This window comes from Trichechus manatus, unplaced genomic scaffold (genome assembly GCF_000243295.1).
Source record: "Trichechus manatus latirostris isolate Lorelei unplaced genomic scaffold, TriManLat1.0 scaffold00131, whole genome shotgun sequence".
In the NCBI taxonomy this organism is placed as follows: domain Eukaryota; kingdom Metazoa; phylum Chordata; class Mammalia; order Sirenia; family Trichechidae; genus Trichechus; species Trichechus manatus.
Genome location: NW_004444067.1, coordinates 7633632 through 7658443, shown reverse-complemented (window position 1 = coordinate 7658443; position 24812 = coordinate 7633632). Strand labels below are relative to the sequence as shown.

At 46.7% G+C, this 24812-nt stretch overlaps 2 protein-coding genes across 4 annotated transcripts in view; one reads left to right on the top strand and one right to left on the bottom strand.

Annotated features, from left to right (window-relative positions):
- Positions 1–491: 491 nt before the first annotated feature.
- Positions 492–9767, bottom strand: PXMP2 (peroxisomal membrane protein 2). 2 transcript variants are annotated; one of them, XM_004385019.3, is made up of 5 exons: positions 9615–9767; positions 7164–7280; positions 5300–5462; positions 2044–2163; positions 492–1386 (listed from the first exon to the last, which is right to left on the bottom strand). In XM_004385019.3, the coding sequence occupies exons 1-5, from the start codon at positions 9734–9736 to the stop codon at positions 1318–1320; spliced, it is 591 nt and encodes a 196-aa protein (XP_004385076.1). In that variant the 5' UTR covers positions 9737–9767; the 3' UTR covers positions 492–1317. The 2 variants fall into 2 exon arrangements, with proteins under 2 accessions (XP_004385076.1, XP_023595053.1); XM_023739285.1 differs by having other exon boundaries at positions 492–2163.
- Positions 9768–10075: 308 nt separating this feature from the next.
- POLE (DNA polymerase epsilon, catalytic subunit) overlaps positions 10076–24812 on the top strand; it is a 44670-nt gene continuing 29933 nt past the window's right edge. Inside the window, exons 1-18 of one of the 2 annotated variants that reach the window (XM_012558022.2) lie at positions 10076–10150; positions 14346–14487; positions 14896–14976; positions 15392–15436; positions 15592–15684; positions 16032–16186; positions 18112–18253; positions 18395–18475; positions 19206–19313; positions 19655–19765; positions 20034–20119; positions 20338–20457; positions 21293–21425; positions 21675–21788; positions 22500–22712; positions 23133–23240; positions 24045–24173; positions 24258–24360. In XM_012558022.2, the coding sequence (XP_012413476.1) occupies positions 10089–10150; positions 14346–14487; positions 14896–14976; positions 15392–15436; positions 15592–15684; positions 16032–16186; positions 18112–18253; positions 18395–18475; positions 19206–19313; positions 19655–19765; positions 20034–20119; positions 20338–20457; positions 21293–21425; positions 21675–21788; positions 22500–22712; positions 23133–23240; positions 24045–24173; positions 24258–24360 (2026 nt within the window). In that variant the 5' untranslated portion in view covers positions 10076–10088. The remainder of the gene's footprint in view (positions 10151–14345; positions 14488–14895; positions 14977–15391; positions 15437–15591; positions 15685–16031; positions 16187–18111; positions 18254–18394; positions 18476–19205; positions 19314–19654; positions 19766–20033; positions 20120–20337; positions 20458–21292; positions 21426–21674; positions 21789–22499; positions 22713–23132; positions 23241–24044; positions 24174–24257; positions 24361–24812) is intronic. The other variant, XM_004385016.2, reaches the window with a different exon arrangement.

The window sequence follows — 24812 nt, the reverse complement described above, 5'->3', positions numbered from 1 at the left end:
GTTCTCTGCTCTACCCGCTTCCCACACACCGCTGGAGATGGCCTTCAGCAGTGCTGGCCGCTCTTCCGTCCTCCCCCACTCCTGGCTGTTCTTCTGTCACTGGTAAATGCTCAGGTGGGTGAGGTCTGCACTCTGCCCCTGACCACGTGCCTGGCAGCACTCAGTAAACGTTGCTGAACGAACAGGGTGAATGATAGGCCAGGAATGGGTATTCAGAGTACTTAGAAAAGTAAAAATCCACCTCAAAGTTCTCTCCATTCTGACTTTACCCTGTCGTTCTGAGGGCATGTGATAAGGTGGTGACCATGGTAGCTTGAGAGGTGGACTGACTGCGTCTGAATCCCAGATCCATCTCTCACTAGTGTTCTTGCCTCAGTTTCCCCATTTGTGAAATGGGGAGAATAAAGGTACCTGGCCACAGAATTGCTGTGAGGATTAACTAAAGCTGACTCATGTGATGCTCTTAAAATAGGGGCGGGGGGGGGGGCACAAAGTAAACCTGCAGCGGATGTCAGTTAATACTGACTGATCACAGAAAATAATTAAAATCTCTCCGAGGTCCCAATCCTTCATCCTCTGTCAGGCTGGGGTTGGAGTGGAATTCATTGTAACTTGACAGGTTAGAGCTGGAGTCATCACCACCCACATCAATTGTAGGAGACATTGGTTACTTTCCATCTGCCCTAAATGTCTTCCTTTTGGGAACTAGTACACCCCACCCCCATGTATTCGGAAATGAAAAAGCAGTTCTTTTTAAATTTGAGAGCAGCTCTCTGACCACACATTTCTTCCAAAGTTACAACCACCATTCTGAGAAATTAAAATGACCACTAAAGAAGCTACCTTACAGTTTATTGTGATCCTGATTCAGTCCACAGTGATGACCGAAATCATCTCTACTATGTTTTACGTTTCAAGGACAGCACCATTTAGAATCAGCTACCGCCTTTTCAAAACACACGATTCCACCGTGAAGAGACTTCTATTTCTGTATCCATCATTTTGGAAACGCTAGTGGTGTAGTGGTTAAGAGCTATGGCTGCTAACCAAAAGGTCGGCAGTTCAAATCCACCAGGCACTCCTTGGAAACTATGGGGCAGTTCTTCTCTATCCTATAGGGTCGCTATGAGTCAGAATTGACTCGACGGCAATGGGTTTGGCTTTTGCGTTATCCATCATTTTAGCGCCTCTTGGGTAGTATGATTTAAACTCAGATAAATTCCTGAGTTTTGATTCTGTTCTCAAACACCTGCTAGGTGAAGATGCCTCCCCAGACCAACATCTGTAGTGCTTCTGATGGTTCTTCCCAGGCCATCTTCACTTGCCCAGAGAGGCCAGGTAGGCATACCAGAACAGAGCCACCAGGTTGGCAAAAAGTACCCGGAACTGCCAAAGAGAACACATGTGAGTCAGACAGCCCGCTGGGAAGTGGGAGATACCCCACTCACCTTCCCAGCACCCCACTTACACTTATCTTCTCTCTCTCCTGTGGAAGAAGGGGTTCTCTGTCTAAAGCACATCTCTGCTTATGCTCGGAATGCTATCCTGCCTGCCTCTTTAGGGACAGCACTCCACAAAACTGTCTCTCTTTTTTGCCCATCCCACAAGCAGCTCCACATCTGCATCTAAAAATGGTCACACTTCTCCTAGCCTAAAGACATTCTACTCCACCTCACACTCTCTTCTACCTATTGTTTCTCCCCATCTCTTCACAAACTTCTCGCAAGAATTTTTCCATACTCGTGATGTCTTCTTTTTTACTTCCCCATTCACTCCTGAATTCACTGCCATCTGGCTTCAGCCCCTACCGATCCACTGAAATTGTTCCTGTGAAGTTCACTGATAAGTGTTACTACTAAAATTATTGGAAGCCTCTCCATTTTTATGATTTTACTTTAACTCCAACATCTATGCAAAACCAAGACTCAAGGAAAACTGCAGACTGGTGAAAGAACACAGAGAAAGCTGATAGAAAAGTATCTTTGGTGGAGAAGGAACCCACAATCTCTGGGCCTCTGGGCAAAAGGCCGGGCTGGCCCCTACCTGCAGAGGGACGTAGTTGATGTTAATGAACTGGAGTGGTGTCCAGACTTTCCAGTTCATCTGCAGCGCTGGCCAGAAACCTCTTCTCATCTTAGCAGAAAAGGCAGCCATGTCTTTTCTCTAAAAACAATGGAAAATACAGATGGTGAGCAAACCCCACTGTTGATCAGAACTGTAAGCCAGGGCACCAAAATCTGAAGGCCCCCAAACCCTAACACCATGATTAAAAAACCAGACTGTAGCATTTTATTTTGTTCCACTTATAAGCAGACAATGCACAGATGTACTTTATGAGCAGTGCACATATAAGGAGCTAACCATCTAGTTGGCAAAATCATTAGTTAGAACAGGGAGGCAGCAGGCTGCTCACCCTGAGGGCAGCGTTTGTCCGCGACCCTCAACACTGCTTTACACAGCTGCTCTGATGGTGTGATTCATGCTGCTGGCCCTGGCACCAAATCTGCTAGTGGCTTAGCTGTCAATTCTTTCCAAATTAATCTCCAAAGTTGAGGCATTTCCAATCAAAATTTGTGGGGACTTTTTAAAAAACAGACCTTGACATATAGATTCTTAAATGTCATCTGGAAGAATAAATCCACAGGAATAGCCATTCTGAAAAAGAATGAAGAAAGGCCTACCTTATTTGATAACAAAAATACCATAAAATAATGGTAATTAAAACAGTCTGGGAGTGACGGGGGAAAAGAGGACACATCAATGGAAATTAATAGAATCCAGCAAAAGAAGAGATCTGTACATATGGAAATGAGGATAGGATAAAGTCAACATTCCAAAACACAGAGATTGCTAAATAAACAGTAATGAGACAATTTGCTAAGTGGAAAAAATCAAGACAGAACCGCCAACTATAAACAAACCATAAGGATATGAGAAAAAAGTATAGGAAATATTTCTATTATCTTTGGGTATATCGAGATGTACAAAATAAAACCATAAAAGTAAAAGAAAGTATTGGAGATTATTTCCATTATCTTCCTTTAAGGAAACCCATAAAAAAAAAAGACTGGCAGATCTGAATACATGAATTTTAAAAACTTCTATACAGAGAAAGATACTATAAATGATTTTATTTACATAACTTTATATGAAGTTAAAAGGCAAACTAAAAAAAATGGGGAAAATATTTGCAGCCTGTTTTTGGCAAAGGATTGATATCCTTAATATATAAAGGGGTCTTACATATCAGAAAGAAAAAAGCAAACACTCCAATAGAAAATAAGCAAAGTTCACTGAAGAAATAGAAACAGCAGATAAACATGTAAAAGGTATTCAACCTTGTAAATAAAGATATCTAAATTATTTTTCACCTATTAAATTACAAATTATTTACAACAAAAATAATATCACAGGTCAAGAGCATGGGGAAGTAAACCTCACTGGAGGAAGTGTTGTGAGGATTACACGAGTGCTCAATAAATGTTAGCTATTATTATACACCACTGGTGTGAGCACAGACGAGTCCAGTCTTTCTGGAGAACAACTCTACGAATTGAACAAGAACCCTTACACAACAGATACAGGTATAACACAATGGAATGCTGTGCAGCCTATGTCTATGATCAAAAACTGCAGGATACAGACACGTCGCCAGTGGTGGTGGTAGGTGCCTGGAGTCAGTTCCGACTCATAGCGACCCATGTACAACTGAATGAAACACCTGGTCTTCCGCCATCCTCACAGTCATTATGTTTAAGCCCACTGTTGCAGCCACTGTGTCAATCCATCTCGTTGAGGGTCTTCCTCCTTTTCGCTGACCCTCTACTTTACCAAGCATGATGTCCTTCTCCAGGGACTGGTCCCTCCTGAAAACATGTCCGAAGTATGTGAGATGAAGTCTCGCATCCTTGCTTCTAAGGAGCATTCTGGCTGTACTTCTTCTAAGACATATACATGTATATATTTATATGTAAATACAGCTACGGCTGCTAACCAAAAGGTCGGCAGTTCGAATCCACCAGGAGCTCCTTAGAAACCCTGTGGAGCTTTTCTACTTTGTCCTACGAGGTCGTTATGAGTCAGAATTGACTTGACGGCAACAGGTTTGTTTTTTGTTCTTTTTTTATATGTAATATAGCGTGGCCCCACGTTTATCATTTGTGTGTATGTGTGTGTAAGTGTATGTGCACACGCGTGGTGGGGTTACTTTATGCACTTCAGAAACGTTTGGCATTCATATGTATAATTTTTTTTTTTTAATGAAAATATATTCCCTTCGTATCTGAAAGGAAAAAAAGTAGGAACCCCTGTGGCCCCACACTTCTAATGTGTGGTACGCTTGACTTCCTATCTCTGATTTGCTAGGGACTTCCCAAACATTTCTTTTCACTATCAGGGACTTAATAGCAATCCAAGTTTAAACATCTTTCCTAATTCCCTCCAGGGTCACTTTAGAAAACAAGGAGTGTTCTCAATAACAACAACTTGAGATACTGTTTCCAAAGACAACCTGAGTGAGACGCATTTACCTCGTGTGACCAGTTGAAACAAATTACTTTTCAGAGTAGAACATGACACATCTCAGACACACAGTACAACCCAACCCCCTTTCTCCCACAGATGGTGAAGACTGTAAACTAGGAAGGGGGACTTAGATTGGACACATTTCAGAGAACAGACATGCAGGGTGTTACACGGGGCCACCCCTCCCACGCAAGTTGATTCAAAGTTTATGCTGGTAAATTAACCTCTCCAGAGCACTCACGATGTTCCAGGCACTGCGTTGGCACAGGCTCTGCAATATCATTATAAGTGCTTAAACTTTGTGTGTCGTGGATCCCCTTGGCACTCTGGTAAAGCCTATGGACCCCTTCTCAGGATAATGACTTTTAATGTACAGGATTACAAAGGAAACCAATTACATCACTTATCAAAATATTCAGAAAACAATTTTGAGATAGACTTGTATATGAGGAGCCCTGGTGGTGTAGTGGTTAAGAGCTACAGCTGCTAACTAAAAGGTCAGCAGTTCGAATCCACCGGGAGCTCCTTGGAAACCCTACGGGGCAGTTCTGCTCTCTCCTACAGGGTCACTATGAGTCGGAATGGACTTGATGGCAACAGGTTTTTAGTACATGTGCTTCTTTACCTTAAAGGATAAGATCTAATGGCAGATCCAGTAACTACTGAAAATCTCAAAGTAGTGATGAGCATAAATGAGATTTCGAGATACAGACTAACAATTAAAAATCTCTGTCCTAAATGAAGAGCTATAGTAGCGGCCATGGCAGAGACCCACCTCTAGAAAGTTCATGATGAAGAAGAAGAACAACAGGAAGGCTGGGGCAAAGATGAGGCGGTCCAGGAGGAGCCTCTTGACTCCTGCCAAGGGAACGTCAGAGGGGATCCAGTGTTCCATGAAGAGGTAGAAGAAGTGACTCAGCGGCCCTGTGAAGAAGAACCTGAAGCCCCGCGTTGGGTGTGACCTGGACTGTGGTTCTCTGGACACGTTTTTCTCTGGTCCAGCTTCACCCAAAATCCCAGGTCCTGAACCCTACCTCGCTAATATACCATCAATACTGACTACCCAACTATGCTTGGGCCTAGAAAACATGCTTTGATACTGCTTCAGGCATTGCTTTTTGCCTTGAACAGACCAGACTTGTTCATGTCTTGGATCCTTTTCACTTGCCGTTCCCTTTACTCGCAATGCTTTTCCCCCTCGTCTTCTTGTGGTCAGCCTCTTGTCAACATATCAGCTCCAATACCTTTCTCATACAGGCCTTTCCCAACTGTCCTAGCCAATGCACGTACCCATCTCCAGCCACACTGTATTCCAGAGCCATCTTTTATTTTATTCATAGCATTTATCACCACATATAATTATCTCATCTGTTTAGTTACAGAGTGCCCTCTTTTCACCCCTACAATGTAAATGACACAAGGCAGGTTCGTGTCTGTTTCATTCCCTGTTGCATCCCCAGTTCCTAGAATAAGGTCTGGCTCCTGGAAGGTGCTCAGTGATAAAGGGATGCATCTCTGGCATTAGAGCTTTTCATTAAACTCTCTTGGGTATGCAAGGATAAAAACTGGAGCTGCAATGGGCTCGTGTGTATTCCAAAAGGTACAGGCTACTTGGGAGATAAGTGAACTCTGTGTCTATTGGGACAATAAGCCTGCAGCTCCATACAATTCAGCAACAAAAGCAGAGGAGGGACCCAGGGGCCTTTCAACTTCTGGCTTTGAAATAGTCTTTAAACAAGTGATTTTTTTTTCCCCCCACTCCACCATAGGATGTTAAATGACCTGTAGCAGTGATTCTTAACAGGGAAGCGAACTGAAATCTTGGGAATGTGAAAACTTTTGTGTAATTTGATAAAGCCGCCTGTGTGATTATAAAACACTCCCCCTCTGCAGAATTACTGCTTTAAGTACATTAAGAAAAAACTGTGATGACTGAAGTCAGCAGCCTTGCTCACTGTCATTTACTTCAGCAACACAGACCTTCTTTCTACTCCTCCAACATTATTAGCTTGTTCCTCCTTGGGACCTTTGCACTTACTGTTCCCTGTATTTTGAATTTCTTGAACACTGAATTACAAATTCACTAGCTGCAGAAGACTTCAACATGATCCATCTATAACACCACAGTTAGACAAAACAGCTCACGTTGGATTTAACTGGTAAAACTCCTGAATCACTGGGTTTTGCAATTCAGAAAGTGGTTCAGAAGCGGGACATTCTTCAGGATACCTATGTTTTATTTTCTGGAGGTTTACACTATGAAAATAACAATAGAAACTAGCTAGTCACACTTGGTGTTTGAGTCGGTTTTTCTCTTCCATGAGCCCAGATGTTTTCAGGGCCTTTGAGTCTTGATGTCTGATTTTAAATTCCAGTGAGCTGCCTGTCCTTGTCTCTCAGCCCAACTAGGACAGCCACCTCCCACCAACTAAAAATAAAAACCCACATTAAACTCTCAAATAAGTGAATGGGTGGAGATAACTCTAACACCATCCTGAATTTTTCCCATAATGACCACTTCAGTGGTTTTTCTAAAAATTATTTTTTTTAAATTAGATTATTTCAAAAATTTGTTTTTGGTACTGGCTTTGTTGGCACTTAGTCGGCCTCCTGGGTAAACCAGCCCCAGTGACACTCACCCATAAATGGCATATCTGAGAGGCCCATTGACATCTAGATTCAGTGAGCAGTTTTCTTTTTTCTGCTTCTTCTCAATCATCTGGGCCAGGAAGTTCCCAAGTGCTGACAAAAAACCACTGCAGACAGAGAAGTAATCAGAAAACAGGAGCAACCATCATGAGGGTGTCCCTTTCCTGCATGTGAATCAGCAGGCTGCTCAGAGACCCTGCTGTGGCTAGCCAGAGATAAGACCTTACTGAAGAAGCTGCAGGTCCCTAAACAGAAAACAACTTCACACACACACAGACACACAGAGTACACGTAAAATGGGAAATTGGGCGCATTGTATCCATGTCAATATCCTGGTTGTGATATTACACTGTAATATTGCAAGATGTTACCATTGGGGAAATGGGCAAAGTGTACAAATACGAAGGATCTTTCTGTGTTAGTTATTACAACTGCATGTATATATTCTTATCACAATCAAAATTTCAATTAAGAAAAAAAAAGTGGAGACAGCTCCCTCCATGGCTCAGTCTGTAGTTGCCAAAATTCTTAGTGAGGATGATGAGGACCTTTTTTGATCTGGCCCTTGGCTACCTCTCCTTTCACATCTCTCCCTTGCTCACTGTTCATCTCCTCCAGCAACACAGACCTTTTTTCTACTCCTTGCTTCTTCCTCAGGACCTTTGTACCTACTGTTCCTGTACCTCCTGTTCCCTCTGCTGACAGCTTTTGCTTCAGTCCTTTACATGGCTGATTCCCTCCATTCATCAGGGCCTCTGTTCAAATGTCGTCTCCTGTCATGGGTTGAATTATGTCCCTCAAAAATATGTCAGCTTGGCTAGGCCCTGACTCCCAGTGTTGTGTGGCTGTCCTCCTTTCTGTGAGCTGAGGGCATTTTGCTTCCTTTGGTGATGTGTCGTAAATCCTAACCTCTGTATGTTAACAGGAGCCCTGGTGGCACAGTGCTTAAGACCTCAGCTGCCAACCAAAAGGCTGGCAGTTGAAATCACCAGCCACTCCTTGGAAACCCTGGAACTCCTCGGAACTGCCCTACTCTGTCCTATAGGGTCGCTATGAGTTGGAATTGACTTGACGGCAATGGGAATGGGAATCTGTCAGTAAGGTGGGATCAGTGTGGGATGTCTCTGAAGTCACACCTTTGCTTGAGTCACACCTCATTACCAACAAGAAAGAAACGCTAGGAGTGGACTGCATCCTTTGGACCCAGACTTCCTGCTCTGAGAACCTCCTAGACCCAGGGAAAGATTGATACCAATATACATGGGGGTCTCCCAGGAATGCCAGGCCCACAGATGCTGAAAGGAGACAAGGACCTTTTCTCAGAGCCGACAGAGAGAAAGCCTTTCCCTAGATCTGGTGCCCTGCATTCAGACTTCTAGCCTCCTAAACTGTGAGAGAATAAATTTCTGTTTGTTAAAGCCATCCACTTGTGGTATTTCTGTCATAGCAGCACTAGATGACTAAGACACCTCCTCAGAAAAAACTTCCCTGACTATCGATTTTATATATTTGCTTTTGCTTTACTTCACTAGAATGCAAACTACATGAAGGTAGGGATTTTGATATTGCTGTAGGCCCAGTACACACGAAGCACTCCATACATGTACACAAAATGCTGAATTAATGAAAAGGGATGAACTTATAAAAGAAATTAATTGAAAGTAATGGAAGCCAGAGATGTCTCATAAAAAGTTTAGTATTCCAAATCAAAAGACAGAGCTTTTTGTTGGCAACTCCCTGATGAGCTGTTTTCTCCCAAAGGTAAAGCTGTCCAAAGAAAAGGAGCGTCTCAAACACCTCCCAGTCTAGCCATTCTGTGCTGTCCCCACCAGGCATTTACCTAACACTCTAGTCTGATTCTCAGAAGAAATACACGTACTAACAAGTAACAAGCCAGAAGGCTGCAGAGACTTAGTATTAAGACAGAGGGAACAGTGCAGACAAGCTGGGCTGTGTTAGATTTCTCCACCCAGGTCCCATTCTGCTCTGGGGGACTGGCGGTTACCTTGAGGGCAGATGGGTTGACTGTAGGACATCTTTCATTTTGTGCCATCCTTTAGTCTGGCTCCCTAATTTCCACATTTTAGAGTGCATAAGAATCATTTTTCAGGACCAAATACACAAAAGTGTATACACTGGGCTTTCTGATTAATTTAAGGGCTTTGAAGGATCATTTGGATACATAGCAATTTTGCCTTTCTCACCCAAACCCCTTGGTAAGATGCGTTTGTGCAGCTCGGTCGCTTGGGTTGGGTGGGACCATGCCCCAGGCTGTCCTGCTCTGGGCTGACAGTGCCCCGGGCTGACTGTGCCCCCGGCTGACAGTGCCCCGGGCTGACAGTGCCCCGGGTTGACAAGTGTCCCAGGCTGACCGTGTCCCGCGGCCTTCTACGCTCCGCGCCCGGCCGCCCCTCCCCTCCACGCGGCCGCTCCGCGCAGACCTGGTGGCTGCCTTGGTGAGCACCGGGTAGAGACGCAGGAGAAGCAGGTACTGGGCAAGCGCCCGCCGCAGGAGCGCCCCGAGCCCAGCCTCGGCCCGCAGCTTCGACAACGCCGGCGCCATCGCCTCTCCCGCGCCTCGCCCGCCCGGGGCGCCGACCCTACCTCGGGCAGGCTGAGCTCAGGGAGTGGCGTGGGGACAACCTGACATTTCCCGCCCGGCCACGACCTGCAGAGTCGCCCCGGGTCGGACCCTGGGTGCGCGGCGCACGCCTGCGCACACTTTACCCTCAGTCCCTAATGAGCCACCTCCCCTCGGGCGCCGTCGGCCATTGGCGCTCTGCGGGGCGGGGCGCGCCGCCCCTCTTTATTGGATAGCTTCGGAGAGTGCCCTTCCGGTCTCTCGCGAGATTTGGTCGGAGCGCGCCAAATTCCTGTCAGGACAGGCTCCTCAGGCACCGGCCCGGAGCGGCGCGATGGTTCTGCAGAACAGCGGGCGGCGGCGCGTGGAGCCTGTCGGGGACGGCGAGGCCAACCGGTAAGAGCCGGCCTTGCCCCTCCCGGCGGCGGGACGTTCTTACGGCCCCACCGTGTTCTGAGGCGCGCTTGGCGCTGCAGCCATTGAGTCCCTAGGAAGCGCCCGTGGGGATGATGCCGGGTCCGCCGGGCCGGCACCGAGCGGGGTCGGGAAACGCCGAACGGATGAGGGAGGTCATGTTTGTGAGGCAGCGCTCAAAACCGCGTGGCCTGTGTGGACGGCCGCGGGGCGGTGGGCCCAGCAGCCGATGTGGAAAGGAAATTTGAGGCGTGAGGGCTAGAGTATGGTGATTACCAGGTTGTTGTTTTCTTCTGTAAAGTTTCTAGCCTTGCAGTTAAGAAAATCCTTTCTCAGGCAGAAAACAATCTTTTGGCAGCGATGGGTTGGGTGTCGTGCCCGTAATTTATTAATTTGGGTGCTACCGTATGTGTTTGTGGTTTCATGAACAGATTTGTACACTTCTGGAAAAATCAAGAATGAGAGTCTCCATCTTAGCCTTTGACTGCTTTAGCATTTTTAGTAAGGAAAAACTTGAAATATGCAGAGCAGTAGAAAGTATATAGTAAATCTTTGGGTAGCCATCACCTGGCTTTGGCACTTACTGACGTTTTCCCTTGGTCAGTTTTGGTGGCTTGTTCATATCTTTTCCAGCTTCCTGCTTAGGTATAAAAGGTGGTGTTCTTCACCTTTTTTTCTCCTCTACTCTCTGTCACCCACACAAGGCAAGGACCCACCTCTAGGAACAGCTGCAAATGACCAACAACTGTGGTGATTCTCTCTCCCTACCCCCATTGGGGTCGAGGCAGATAGGACTCACTCCAGAGGCTTTTCTAAATTGAAACGTGTTCTTTTTGAGAAGCACTGGTGTATAGTTTTACAAAGACATTACGTCTATTGTTTCTTATTCTTTTTCCATGGAGTGCTTTATGGTGCATGAATCACTTGGATATGCACATCTCTGTTCCTTTCAAGGCAGGGCAAAAATGGATTTCCCCATTTGATAATAAGGATATATCACACACATAGCGGCAGTGAGGATTTAATCCCTGCTTTCCTCACTCCTCATTCAAGTGTTTTTTTGTTCATCATCACTTCATCATTATCTTTCACATTATTATTATTACTACTTAGATATTTGTATTTATGCCTCACCTGGTTCCACAGTTATATTTGGGATCTTCCACAAACTCTGTAATAAAAATAAAGTCAGGATGGAGGGAAGATATAAATAGAGGGTCAAGAACCTGGGAGGGAAATAGAGCGCAGATTAGGTAGGCCAAGTGTGGTAATACTGAGCTTTTTGTTGGTCAAAGCAAAATGTCAGCATGATTAGATGCATGCTTCCCTTTAGCCATAAGGAGAGAAAACAAAACCTTTTTACTGTCACTTAGCTCCACACAAAATTTTTCACAGAGGAAAGGTTGAGTGCTATACTGGTTTATAACAACAATAATAATGGTAGCTAATAGTTATTGTGCTAAATGCTTTATATTCATCATTTCACTGACCCCTAATGGAAAACTCTTTGAAGTACATACGGTTATTATCTGTATTCTGTACTCGAAACCAGGGCTTAGAGATGTGAAGGAATTTACCTGAGTTCATGATTGCAGTATGAGAGAATGCAGTGAAAGAGAAAGCCTGAGCTCTTATCCTTTCCTCTTCACTGCCTCCCCATGTCCTCAGTGATGTCCTTACAGCAGGTGTCAGGCTGTCGTCATAATAGAAAATATTAATAATAGCTACTGTTTAACTTTTACTATGTGGTAGACCCTGTTCTAAATGCTTTACATGAATTAGCTCATTTAATCGTTACATCAATACTATGAAGTAAGTATGTTCCTGGGAAGTGAAAAGTAGTGGCAGGGAAGGAATGAATATCCATGAATAGCTGGGGAGAGAACTCTTTTGATGTCTGAATTATTGTATAACATCTCACATTACCCTGTTCTTTGGAAGACACACATGAACAGCTTTTAGGGAAATAGGGTCAAGAGAGCAGTCTACAAGAAAGAATTAGTGTATCTGTGCATATGCGTGTGTGGCCGAGTCCAGGAAGCAGAATGATTAGAACCTGGTTGTTTCTGCACAACAAATGTATACTTACCATCACGTCTCACCGCCTCCCACCACCTTGTCAGCATCAACTCTAGACATGTGTATTTTTTCTCTGCTCACTGCTTTATAAAGTAGCTCATTTAGTAAGACAAAAAGGCACAAGGCTTTGGTTCTTACCTCTACCTTTTTAAGGAATGGAGACTATATGTGACTTAGGAAGTAAATAGGGCTTCTGGCCAGAAAATATACAGACTTTAGAATCTCAGGAGTGGTTTAAAAAAGAAGCTAGCAAGTCATTTCTCCTTTTCACGCTAGAATACTAATAAACAAAAGGAAATGCTGTAATGATTCTGGTCCATCCCTATGGGATCACACCTGTGGAGTTAAAGCTTGTGAACAAGTTGGGGAGAATCTAAGCCCTGGAATCAGGACAGGTTTGGTTTGAATAGTTCTGGTGGTAGAAAGTCTTCATCAGGTACTTTATTTAATTTTAAGGTTTATGGTAAAAACCTTATGAAGAGTTATTATAGATTCTAACCAGAAGAGGCTTGGAAAGTTTGAGGCAGATGTATTGGTACTATAGAGCAGAGAAAAATGAGTTTCCTTGTTAGTTGAGGTATATCCTTCCATAACCTCACAAAACAAGATTGTATTTCCATTTTTATCCATATTTGGTTGTTCTGACAGCTAGATCCAGGCATCCCAGAAGGATGTATTGCATTTTCAAGGTATAGGTTGTTTTGCTTCAACAGGTGTTTCCATAACACCAGCTAACTCCCATTTGATTGGTAAATAGGGAAACAGTGTCAGTAAAATGGGGAGATTGAAATGGTTCTTTAGCGATTGTTCCTAGGCAAAGGGAATTGGAATGGAGGGCATAGAATTATAATCCTCAGTAGGAACGGAAAAAGCCCTTAGATGGACAGTTGTGCAGATATATACCCTTTCAGTTCTATTTTAAGAAAATTTAATACGAACACCTACACCTGGGCCTCCTTCCCCAGAGACATGCACCTCTGCCTTACACAGTTCTCAGTGTGGCAGGTGACACTTTCTCCTATGCTCAGAGGTCTGAGTATTCACAAGCCAGCGTTTCCACTCTCTTGTTTTTGTGCATTTAAGAAAAAAATTATTTTGAAATAGTTGTACATTCTTAGGCAGTTGAAAGAAATAATACAGAGAGACATCCAGTGCGCCCTTCATCCAGTTTCCCCCAATGGTAACATCTTGCATAACTACTTTACAATATCACAACCAGGAAATTGACACTGATGTCATCCATCCACCTTATTCAGATTTCACTAGTTTTGCATACACTCACTTATGTGTGTGTATGTTTAGTTTCATGCAGCTTTATCACAAGTAGATTTGTGTGATCACCAAGACAGTCAAGATACAGAACAGTTCTGTCCTAAGGATCCCTTGTACTACCCTTTTATAGCTACAGCCAACACCCCCGCCTTCAAGTCTCTGGCAACCATTAATCTGTTCTCCATCTCTAATTTCTCATGTTGTGTGTCGTGAGTCGATTCCGACTCATAGACACCCTATAGGACAGAATAGAACTGCCCCATAGGGTTTCCTAGGCTGAAATCTTTACGGGAGCAGATCGCCAGGTCTTTTTTTCCATAGTGGCAGCTGGTGAGTTGCTGTATTACCACCATACAGTAATTTTTTGGCATTGACTTTTTTTCACTCAGCATAATTCCCTTGAGAAGCATTGAAGTTATGTGTGTACCAATAGTTCATTCCTTTTTAATGCTGAGTGGCATTCCATGGTATGGATATACCACAGATTGTTTAACTGTTTGTCTTTTGGAGAATATCTGGGTTGTTGCCAGTTTTTGGCTATTACGAGTAAAGCTGCTATGAATATTCCTGAGGCAATACCCAGCCATCATTATTGTTTTTGTTTGTGTTCTACTTATAAAGTTGCATAGATATGCCCCAATCGTATCTTCCCATGAGTCCCGTTATTATAAGGAACTGTTTTGCCAAATGTGAGGTGTTTTAGGAATGCATGTACAGTGTTATAGCCATAACTCTTAAATTAGGTGAATTAAGGGTTGTGTGAGTAGACACGAATAGATGGCATCGTGAAAATGAAGACTGGATTTTCCATCCTCCTTTTCCTAAGGGATGATGGCTCCTCTTCCTCAGTCTCGGCGCTTAAGCGCTTGGAGCGAAGCCAGTGGACAGATAAGATGGATTTGCGATTTGGTTTTGAGAGGCTGAAGGAGCCTGGAGAGAAGACCGGCTGGCTCATCAACATGCATCCTGTAAGCACCTGGGCTTTCCATTCACTCATTCTCCAACTCAGGCAGGCGATGACACCCCTTTTTGTAGTGTATTCCTTGTCTGAGGAATGGGTGACACTTATGGGGACCTGTTGATTGTTTGAACATCATTGAGGGCCACAAAGAGGCCCCTGTGGGAGGACTGAGGTGAGGGGCCACCATCAGAATACAGCTTTCAAGGATTGTGAGAGAAATCCTCGTGTGGAGGCTGTTGTGATGCACTTCTTAAGAATGAGGCTGGTATCATTTATGCGGGGGTGGAGTTAAGAGCTAGAGGAGAAGGATTTTATTTTTAAAGTCCTCAGTTTCCCAAAGAGTATAAGGAAAAGAGCTCTTACACTATGTAGAGGATAATTTTGTGCCCCTGTTGACTGTGATATTCTCTTTCAGACTGAGGTTTTAGATGAAGATAAGCGCTTAGTCAGTGCAGTAGATTACTACTTTATTCAAGATGATGGGAGCAGATTTAAGGTAAGCCATGAGCCCTGAAGAAGCTAAAATCCACTCTGATGAGTTGCTGGGTCCAAAATGATAAGAATTCACTTAGTTCTGTGATTGTTCAGGAGGGGGATAAGACAGCTTGTAGTGTATACCTGCCCTCGGCCTGTCGAGAACATGTGACCCATTGGAGGCTCGCTGGTCATCATTCAAGATTTCCTAAAAGACGTTAGCTCATTAGGGCTCTGAACAGTGAATAGTGTCTTTTAGATTCTTGCTCCTGAGACCTGGGCTGATGCTATTTTCCTATTGTGCTTTCTTCAGTGATATCTAAGTCAAGGGTGCATTGGATCTAGGGCTGTTCATGGCTTATAAATAGCCTGTCTTCATTTTTTTCTCACTTTTTTCTTTCTCATCACCCCTGGGTGGGTTGGTGACTCTTTTGCAGGTGGGGTTACCCTATAAGCCATATTTCTACATTGCAACCAGAAAGGTAAGCTTATATTTCATAGGGTCAGGTCATATGACCTGAGCCTTATTTTTGTGGTGGGCTTTGGATCTCAGAAATAAAAGGACTTTTAGAGAAACAGGTACAAAAACAAATAGATGTTACTAATGGAAAGTCCTTTAATTCTGATCGTGATTCAGGGTTGTGAACGGGAAGTTTCATCTTTTCTCTCCAAGAAGTTTCAGGGTAAAATTGCTAAAGTGGAGACCGTCCCCAAAGAAGATCTGGACTTGGTAAGTATAACCCATGCCTTCCAGGGCTCAGTGAGGCTGTTACCCACACTGTCTGTGGCAAGTGAGCTGGGAAGGAGTTAGAAAGGCAGGTTGTCTGTTCATGACCCAAGGAGTAATTAATGTTGGAAGGGGGTATGAATGACAGGGCTTTGGCGACTATGTATAAGTCTTACTCACAGAACTCTTCTGGCATTAGTCGGTGCCATGTGCACAGTTGAACAGGGTGCTGTGGATTTACCAACTCTGTGATTTGTGTGTATTTACCTTTGAGTCTTTATCTCCTTGTTTTCTTTCACCAATAAACCCCTTTCTCTTGAATTCACGAGCATGACCTCTTCACTTCACAGCCAAATCATTTAGTGGGTTTGAAGCGAAATTACATTAAACTGTCCTTTAACACGGTGGAGGATCTTGTCAAAGTGAGGAAGGAGATTTCCCCTGCAGTGAGGAAGAACCGAGAACAGGACAATGCCAGCGACACCTACACAGCTATGCTCTCCAGGTACATGCCATTTTCTTTTCTTTTTTTTGTTGGGAGTTTTCTTTTTTTTTTCGATTGTACTTTAGATGAAGGTTTACAGAGCAAGTAGTTTCTCATTAAACAGGTACTACACGTATTGTTTTATGATATTGGTTAACAACCCTATGACTTGTCAACACTCTCCCTTCTCGACCTTGGGTTCCCTATTACCAGCTTTCCCGTCCGCTCCTGCCTTCTAGTTCTTGTCCCTGGGCTGTTGTGCTCCATTAGTCTCGTTTTGTTTTATGGGGCTGTCTAATCTTTAGCCGAAGGCGTGAACCTCAAGAGTGACTTCATGACTGAGCTAAAAGGGTGTCCGGGGGCCATACTCTCGGGATTTCTCCAGTCTCTGTCAGCCCGGTAAGTCTGGTCTTTTTTTGTGAGTTAGAATTTTGTTCCACATCTTTTTCCAGCTCTGTCCAGGACCCTCTGTTGTGATCCCAGTCAAGGCAGTCCGTGGTGGTAGCCAGACACCATCTAGTTGTATTAGACTCAGTCTGGTGGAGGCCGTGGTAGTTGTGGTCCAACATGCCATTTTCTTAAGCGGAGTAGCTAGTTGGTCCAGAATGATTGTTTTCCTGTTTTTTCTTAAACTGCAAGGTGAATAGGAGCTGTAAGGAGCAGGAAAACTTAGCAATAAAGTTGTCTTAATGATGGGCTTCATCTGTTGTGGAGACACTTTTGAGCTATTAGGTATATGCAATGTGTTAAAGAAGGTGGCTTCCAGGTCTTCTCTCAGTTATATATTTTAGCTATCTCTCTTTTCTTACCCAGGGGCTGCATTTATGGCCCTAATAATGAATAACAGTGAAGAAATTTTAAAGAAAGAAAGACCCCTGATCCAACCACTGTAACACAGTCTGTTTTCATGGCTTGTGGAAAGTGTTAGGCCATCTACAAATATTTATTAAGTGCCTAGCACTTACATAGCATGTGTTCTCCAGAGAACCTTGGGTAGTGTACAGAGAAATTTAAATATAGAACATCTAAACAATAGCAATATAGGAAGCAGGATAAAAGATTACGAAGAGAAAATCTCGAGTAATTAGATATTGCAATGATCTCAAAAGAGCTAATATCCTCAGGCCAAAGAAGTTTGGAACTCTGAAAATTTCTACAGTCCCTTTACCTCTCCCAGAGGTGCTATAAATTACTTTTCAGAATATTGTGAGGTGTAATCAGAGACCAAGTCCCCAGTGGCCCAAGCCTTCTCTGAGACTCAGTTTTTTTTTTTTTCTTGCCTTAATAGCCCATTCAGTATTTGAACATTTAGTGGGCCGATATTGGACGATATTCCAGTGACAGCTTGGATCTAATAGGACTAACTGTGCTATGGAAGTAGTTACCATTTTCAGTCACTTACTCTGCCTTGGATAGTGTGCTCAGAGCCATGTGACCGTCACCTCATTTAACCCACACGACACTCCTGTGGGATAGATCTGTTATCATCCTCATTTCTCAATGAAGAAACTGAAGCTTGGCAAGGTTAGGCCACATCTTCAGATGTGTCAGGGCTGGGGCCCACACACAGGTCTGTGACGCCAGAGGTGCTGCCCTCTGCATGGTCTGGCCTCCCATGTAGCCGAGGACATGGGATGGTGGGCAGCACTGGGATGGGAAGAATGACCTACGCCACACCAGTGCACCCCTTGACAGGCAACACTGAGCCTGAATGTGCTTTCCTCCTTTTCTCAAAAACAGGTATAATTTACATAGTACAGCACACGTGGATCCTAAGTGTACACTGGACTTCCCTGTACTTGGTCACTCCTCAAGGAAGGGCTGTCCTGCCAACTCTGACCACCTTGATGCGCCTTTCCTATTCACTCGCATTGACTCTGGCCTTCCCGTCCTCCAGCCTCTGGCTGAGTGCCGTTGAGTTAAGTGCTTACTCTTTTCTTCTGTAGTGTTCTGCAAGGAGGTGGAGTAATGACTGATGAAGAGGAAGCCTCTAAAAGGATAGCTGACCAGATGGACAACATTGTAGACATGCGAGAGTATGACGTCCCTTACCACATCCGCCTCTCCATTGACCTGAAGATCCATGTGGTGAGTGGGCCGGGTGAAATCCAGGGCTGTTTCTTACATGAGATCCCTAAAAGGCAGGAGATGATACTAATGGCAGAGCCATAGAGGAGTAGACTTCCTTGGACGTGGAGCCCTTTCGTTAATGCACTATGTGTTCCACAGGCTCACTGGTACAATGTCAGATACCGGGGCAGTGCCTTTCCAGTGGAAATCACCCGCCGAGATGACCTCGTTGAACGACCTGTAAGTATTGCCTGGACTTCTGTCGTGTAATTTCCACTTGCTTTTCTAAGGCCTTGTACCACTGGTCTACAGAGATCAAAACCAATGCAGAAACGTACATTTGATTCTTTTTCCTCAAATCCTTTCTTAAAAGAACTAGGGAGCCGTAATTTTTCCATCAGTTTCCGAGTGTAGTTTCATTTTGTACCTGACCATTTGAGGAAAAGCTGTGACTCCCGTTTGGTAGTTGATAGTGAAGTGATATGGTAGAAAAGCATTGGATTTATGATGGGAAGTCCTTGCTTCAAGTACAGCTACGTGACCTTGGAAAAGTCACTGTAGTAGGTTTTCCCATTTCTGAAAGGAAGTCATCAACTTCTGGACCACAGTCAGCTGTCAGTGTTGTTGTAAAAGGTCAGACTGAGGTGTAGCACATTTTAAAGAGCTTTGAAACTAGCGTTTTCTGTAATTCCAGGCTTTTACTCTTACCAGCCGCCCTAGTTTTGTTTCTTATGTGTTTAAATTCAGTTTCCATGCCATCGGTGGACATGGTGTTGTTGACGCGGGTCAGTCAGTCCCTGGGTGTCTGTCCTAGCCCTTTCAGAACCCGTCCCAGTGGTACTTTGACTCTTGCTTTCAGAAACCGGGCACTGAGCAGGCCGGCGGGTGGGTGTGCAGAAGAGGACTCACCCAGGAGTTCAGAGGTCAGATTGGTATATTGTGGACTTAACTAGACTGTCTGTACTTTCAGGACCCTGTAGTTTTGGCATTTGACATTGAAACAACTAAATTACCTCTCAAGTTTCCTGATGCTGAGACTGACCAGATTATGATGATTTCTTACATGATCGATGGGCAGGTGAGCAGCTTGGCTTCTTGGAGGTCGGCTCCATGAAGACAGGGACCTTGTCTGGCCCCTAGAAGTAGAGCAGCATCTGCTGCGTAGTTAATAATTGCTGGGTGGATAAATGAGTAGACGGAGTCCAGGAGAGTGAATGAGCGAGCTGTCCGGACATTCAGCTTGTCCCTCCTGCAGCTGAGAGCACCAGGGGGCAGGGAACACTTCTCCACTTTAGGAACTCACAATGCCTTCAAGTCGCTGCAGATGTTTTTTGTCCGTCCGGAGTTTCTGGGTGGAATGTTGAGGGCTGTACCTTTGGTGTTGCTGTCTCTAACATTGCTGCTGCTCAACTCCACCAGGGCTACCTGATCACTAACAGGGAGATTGTTTCAGAAGATATTGAAGACTTTGAGTTCACCCCCAAGCCAGAATATGAAGGGCCGTTCTGTGTCTTCAATGAACCCGATGAGGTAATAGGTGCCACGTGGGAAACTGCCCAAGCATTTCAGGGTGGAATGGAAAGAGGAGACTTGATTGGTTTGAGGCCCCCCGGCGTTCATTCTGTCAGAGCCAAAGCTCCCTGAACCTGATGTTCTGTCACATTGTCTTCACACTGGAGACTGGGCTGGGTGGGTGCAAAATGCTGACACGGCAGCTTTTTCCAAACTCTGGGAGTGGGGTGTGAGACATCTAGAAGGGAAAAGAAGACCCCTGACTGCTGTCCTGTGTTGGGTTCAGTTTCATCTCATCCAGAGGTGGTTTGAGCACGTGCAAGAGACCAAGCCCACCATCATGGTGACCTACAACGGAGACTTCTTTGACTGGTGAGTCTGAGGTTTTATGTGTGACTACATGATGGGCATCTGGGAGGGAGGGAGGGGCCGGGAGGTTTTCCTCATTCTGCTTGAGGGGAAGATGGGTATGAAGGATTGTTAGAGTCGACGCTGGGAGCCCATGGGAGCAGGCTTCCTTGTCTGAGAGAAGGCAGAGGAAGGGAAATCAGACAGACTGTCCGTGTGCCTTTCCATTGCTCTGCCCCCAGGCCATTTGTGGAGGCCAGAGCGGCTGCGCATGGACTGAGCATGTACCAGGAGATAGGGTTCCAGAAGGACAGCCAAGGGGAGTACAAGGCCCCCCAGTGCATCCACATGGACTGTCTCAGGTACACCTGGGAGGAGGAGGGGTGTCATTGCCTGGTGGTCATCACAGAGCCCCACCAGGGCATTTTGTGAGGGAGGTCCCAGGGGCCGAGGTGTGTCAGGGTGACCACTTACAAACGTCTCAGGATGTGAGAGGAGTGGGGCTGAAAGAAGTCCCTCTGGGTGATCTGAGGGCTCAGCACTGCTGGCTGTGGCATCCTGCAGAGATGGCTTGCTAATCACACACTCATTTAATCAGCAAGCATTTGAGTGTCAGCCTCCGGCTTGGTGGGGAAACACCGAGGGGTTGGGAAGGGGTGCGGGCTGGGGAGGGGCGGGGTACTGGGGAGAACACGAACAGAGGAGGACACAAGTGGGGAGTTTGGAGTGGAGAGTGATGGGGGGTCTTTTGTAAAGAAGGGGTGGGCCTGGGTCTGTCATGCTGAAGGAGAGGAATTTGGCCCAAGGGGACCCCACAGAGCTTACAGATGAGCCGCAGCGTGGAGCGGGAGCAGATCAGGCAGGCTCCTGTGGGCAGTTGGCCACGGAGCGAGGTCTTCAGGAGATGGAGGGAGGTGAGGAGCCCGGCTCGGCTGCCAGTTTTTTGTTCTCTGAAACAGGAGCTGAGTCACTTGCTGGGGGGAGAGGTAAGGGAGGGGCTGGAAGAAGGACTGCCATTTTCTTGTGATTTGTGGGTGCATCTGTGAAGTTAACTAGGCCAGAGATCAGACAGTTCTTGTAGGGGGCCTGGTGTGGGAGACCTGGTGTGAGCGTCTGATGTGTCCAGCTCTCCCTGTTCCGCTGTTTCTGGGCTCAGGTAAGAGTAATCTGCGACTTCCGTTCTTGTTTTATCCTCAGGTGGGTGAAGAGAGATAGCTATCTTCCTGTGGGCAGCCACAACCTCAAGGCAGCTGCCAAAGCCAAGCTGGGCTACGACCCTGTGGAGCTGGACCCTGAGGACATGTGCCGCATGGCCACCGAGCAGCCCCAGGCACGTGAGCCACTCCACACTGTGGGACCCTGTGCCCCACCGTGAGTGCCCACCCACGCCTACCTGCGCCCAGCCACTTCCCACCAGGATCGGTTTGTGCTGTCCTGTGCTCTGTGAGCTGCAGCCAGCTGGCATATTTGCTCTACCTCTCCCGGGTCCAGCTTCCAGGGCTTTCGTGCTACCTGAGCTCTGGTTGTGACGGCTGTCTGACGAATCTCTAAGTTAATGTCTCTCCTGCTCTCTCCCCAGACCCTGGCCACGTACTCAGTGTCGGACGCGGTGGCCACGTACTACATGTACATGAAGTATGTCCACCCCTTCATCTTTGCGCTGTGCACCATCATCCCCATGGAGCCCGATGAGGTCAGTGCCATTGTGGCCTGCTGTCCTGCATCCCACAGACCCTCCTGAAGCCATCGTCACCTAAAGGCACGAGTGGTCATGCACGGTGGTATTGACAGCAGCTGCAGAACCTTCGTGTGCAGATATCTCTAATGTCATTTGGGAACCCATAACCATGGGAGGCAAAGCTTATGGCAATTTTTTTTTAATTGTAGTGAAAATATACAACAGAACAGATGCCAACTCCACAATTTCTGCACGTACAGCTCAGCGACATTGATTACATTCTTTAAGTTGTGCACTCATTCGCGCTATCCTTTTCCAGATCGTTCCACCACCAATAATGTATCCTCAATGCCCCCTAAGCAAAAACTCACCCTTCCTCCCTCCCTCTCTCCCCACAACCACTAGTAATCTCTGGTTTCTATATATTTGCCTATTTCGTACAAGTAAGATCATACACTGTTTGCCCTTTTGTGACTGATGGACTTTGCTCAGCATGATGTTTTCAAGGTTCGTCCATGTTGTAGCATGCATCAGGACTTCATTTCTCTTTATGACTGAGTGGTATTACAGCAATTTATCAATAGATTTTCTTTCCTTTTACATCAGAGTCAGGTCTGATGCCTTTCTCGTGCTTCTGGGACTTTGCCTGCAAGTCAGGGCCTTGGGTGTCAGGTTTGGGAAACTCAGCTTGTTTTGGCTCAGAATCTTCATGCCTCTTCCCACCAGGTGCTGCGGAAGGGATCTGGAACTTTGTGTGAGGCCTTGCTGATGGTCCAGGCTTTCCATGCCAACATCATCTTCCCCAACAAGCAAGAGCAGGAGTTTAACAAGCTGACAGACGATGGCCACGTGCTGGATGCTGAGACCTACGTGGGTGGCCACGTGGAGGCCCTCGAGTCTGGAGTGTTCCGCAGTGACATCCCCTGCCGGTTCAGGATGGTGTGCACCTCCCCCCCACCCTGCCCTGGTCCTCAGACTTGGGTCCCCCGCCTTTCCCTTGCTGGGGCCTGGGAGCCACAGGAGAGGAGTGAACGCAAAGTCCTTTCTCCTCAGTCTCTCCTGGGCCCCCTTGCTGGCTCCATGCGTACCAAGCGTCACCACATATTGCCCTGCCCTGCCCTCCCTTTGGGGCTTGTATTGTGCACGACTTTGGTTGGTGTTTCCAGGGCCTGCTATGTGTTGCCGATGAGTCCTGGTCCTCCTGGGGCAGGTGGTACTAATTCTATCTGGAACATCTGGCAGTGCCCAGCACACAGCAGGTGTTCTGGGCGTGCTGACTGTGGCATCATTTCTGATGTGCTCAGAGGTGGGCTAACGCAGCTGAGTTTCGGTTTCATTCGTGTGTCTTTGTTGTGCTAGAACCCTGCTGCCTTCGACTTCCTGCTGCAGCGGGTCGAGAAGACCATGCGCCATGCCATTGAGGAGGAGGAGAAGGTACCCATCGAGCAGGTCATCAACTTCCAAGAGGTAAAACTTAAGGCCCAGTGTCTGCATGTTGTTTTGAGGTGAAGAAGCGAAGGAGGGAGACAGGAAGAGACGACGTTCTCGTGCGTGACCTCTCAGACTGGCTTCTTTCCATGAAATATGTGCCAGTCCCATGGACGCTGAGACAGGGAACAGGGTCTTTCTGCCGAAGTGCTTAGGCCAGAGGACAGGGCTTTGGTGTGACTGAGGAGGTGTCCAGTGTTCCTGGCGTAGGAGTATTGATGGAGGATGTGCCAGGTGAGCTGGCTCTTGGTTGCACAGTAATGTGGGTGACACAGAAGGGAGAGGTCTTGGGGACTGGTAGTGGATGCAGGTCCAGGGTGGCAGGCCTTGGGGACGGGCGGCGGGGGACGTGGGTCCAGGGTGGCTCGAGTCCAGGGTGGCGGGCCCTGGGGACGGGCAGTGGGCGCAGGCCTTGGGGACGAGCAGTGGGTGCAGGCCTTGAGGATGGGCAGTGGGTGCGGGTTCACAGTGGTGGGCTGCCATGCCAGCTCTGGGTGGACACTCTCCCTGACAGACGGCTGCCATGTCAGGCTGACAGCCACTCTGAGTGCGGGCTCAGCAGGCACATGTGGACTCACCTGCCCGGCTCTTCTCGGAGTTCTGTCCTAGCCCTGATAGCTCTTATGGGGGAGGCTGCTGCTTCCCATGGATGTGCCCCTCATCTGGGCCTGTTCTTGTTTGAAGGCACCCATGTCCCTAGAGCCTGGGGTGGCATCTTCATGGCTGTCTGACACGATCAGTCCCTTACTTTGGTCTCTGACTCTGTTATTTCCTCCCCTAAAGGTGTGTGACCAGATCAAGATCAGACTCACCTCCCTGAAAGACGTTCCTAATCGAATTGAGTGTCCCCTTATTTACCACCTTGACGTGGGGGCCATGTACCCCAATATCATTCTTACCAACCGCCTACAGGTGAGCTTCCACTATGCCCAGCAGAGTTGGGATTCTGTCCATCCAAAGCCCTAACTCTTCTTCCTCCTCCCTCCTCCCCTCAAGCCCTCCGCCATGGTGGATGAGGCCACCTGTGCTGCTTGTGACTTTAACAAGCCCGGAGCAAACTGCCAGCGGAAGATGGCCTGGCAGTGGAGGGGCGAGTTCAGTGAGTGCCCGGGGAGGGTACACTGGGGATGCAGGGTGCAGGGGTGAGTTCAGTGAGTGTTGGGGGGACGCAGGATGCAGGGGCTAGTTCGGTGAGTGTTGGGGGGATGCAGGGTACAGGGGCAAGTTCAGTGAGTGCTGGGGAGACATAGGGTGCAGGGGCGAGTTCAGTGAGTGTTGGGGGGACGCAGGGTGCAGGGGCGAGTTCAGTGACTGCTGGGGGACACAGTGCAGGGGCAAGTTCAGTGAGTGTTGGGGGGACAGGGTGCAGGGGCGAATTCAGTGAGTGTTGGGCAGACACAGGGTACAGGGCAAGTTCAGTGAGTGTTGCGGTGGCACGCAGGGTATAGGGGCAAGTTCAGTGAGTGTTGGGGGGACACGGTGCAGGGACGAGTTCAGTGAGTGTTGGGGGGACACGGTACAGGGGCGAGTTCAGGAGCGCCGGGGACACGG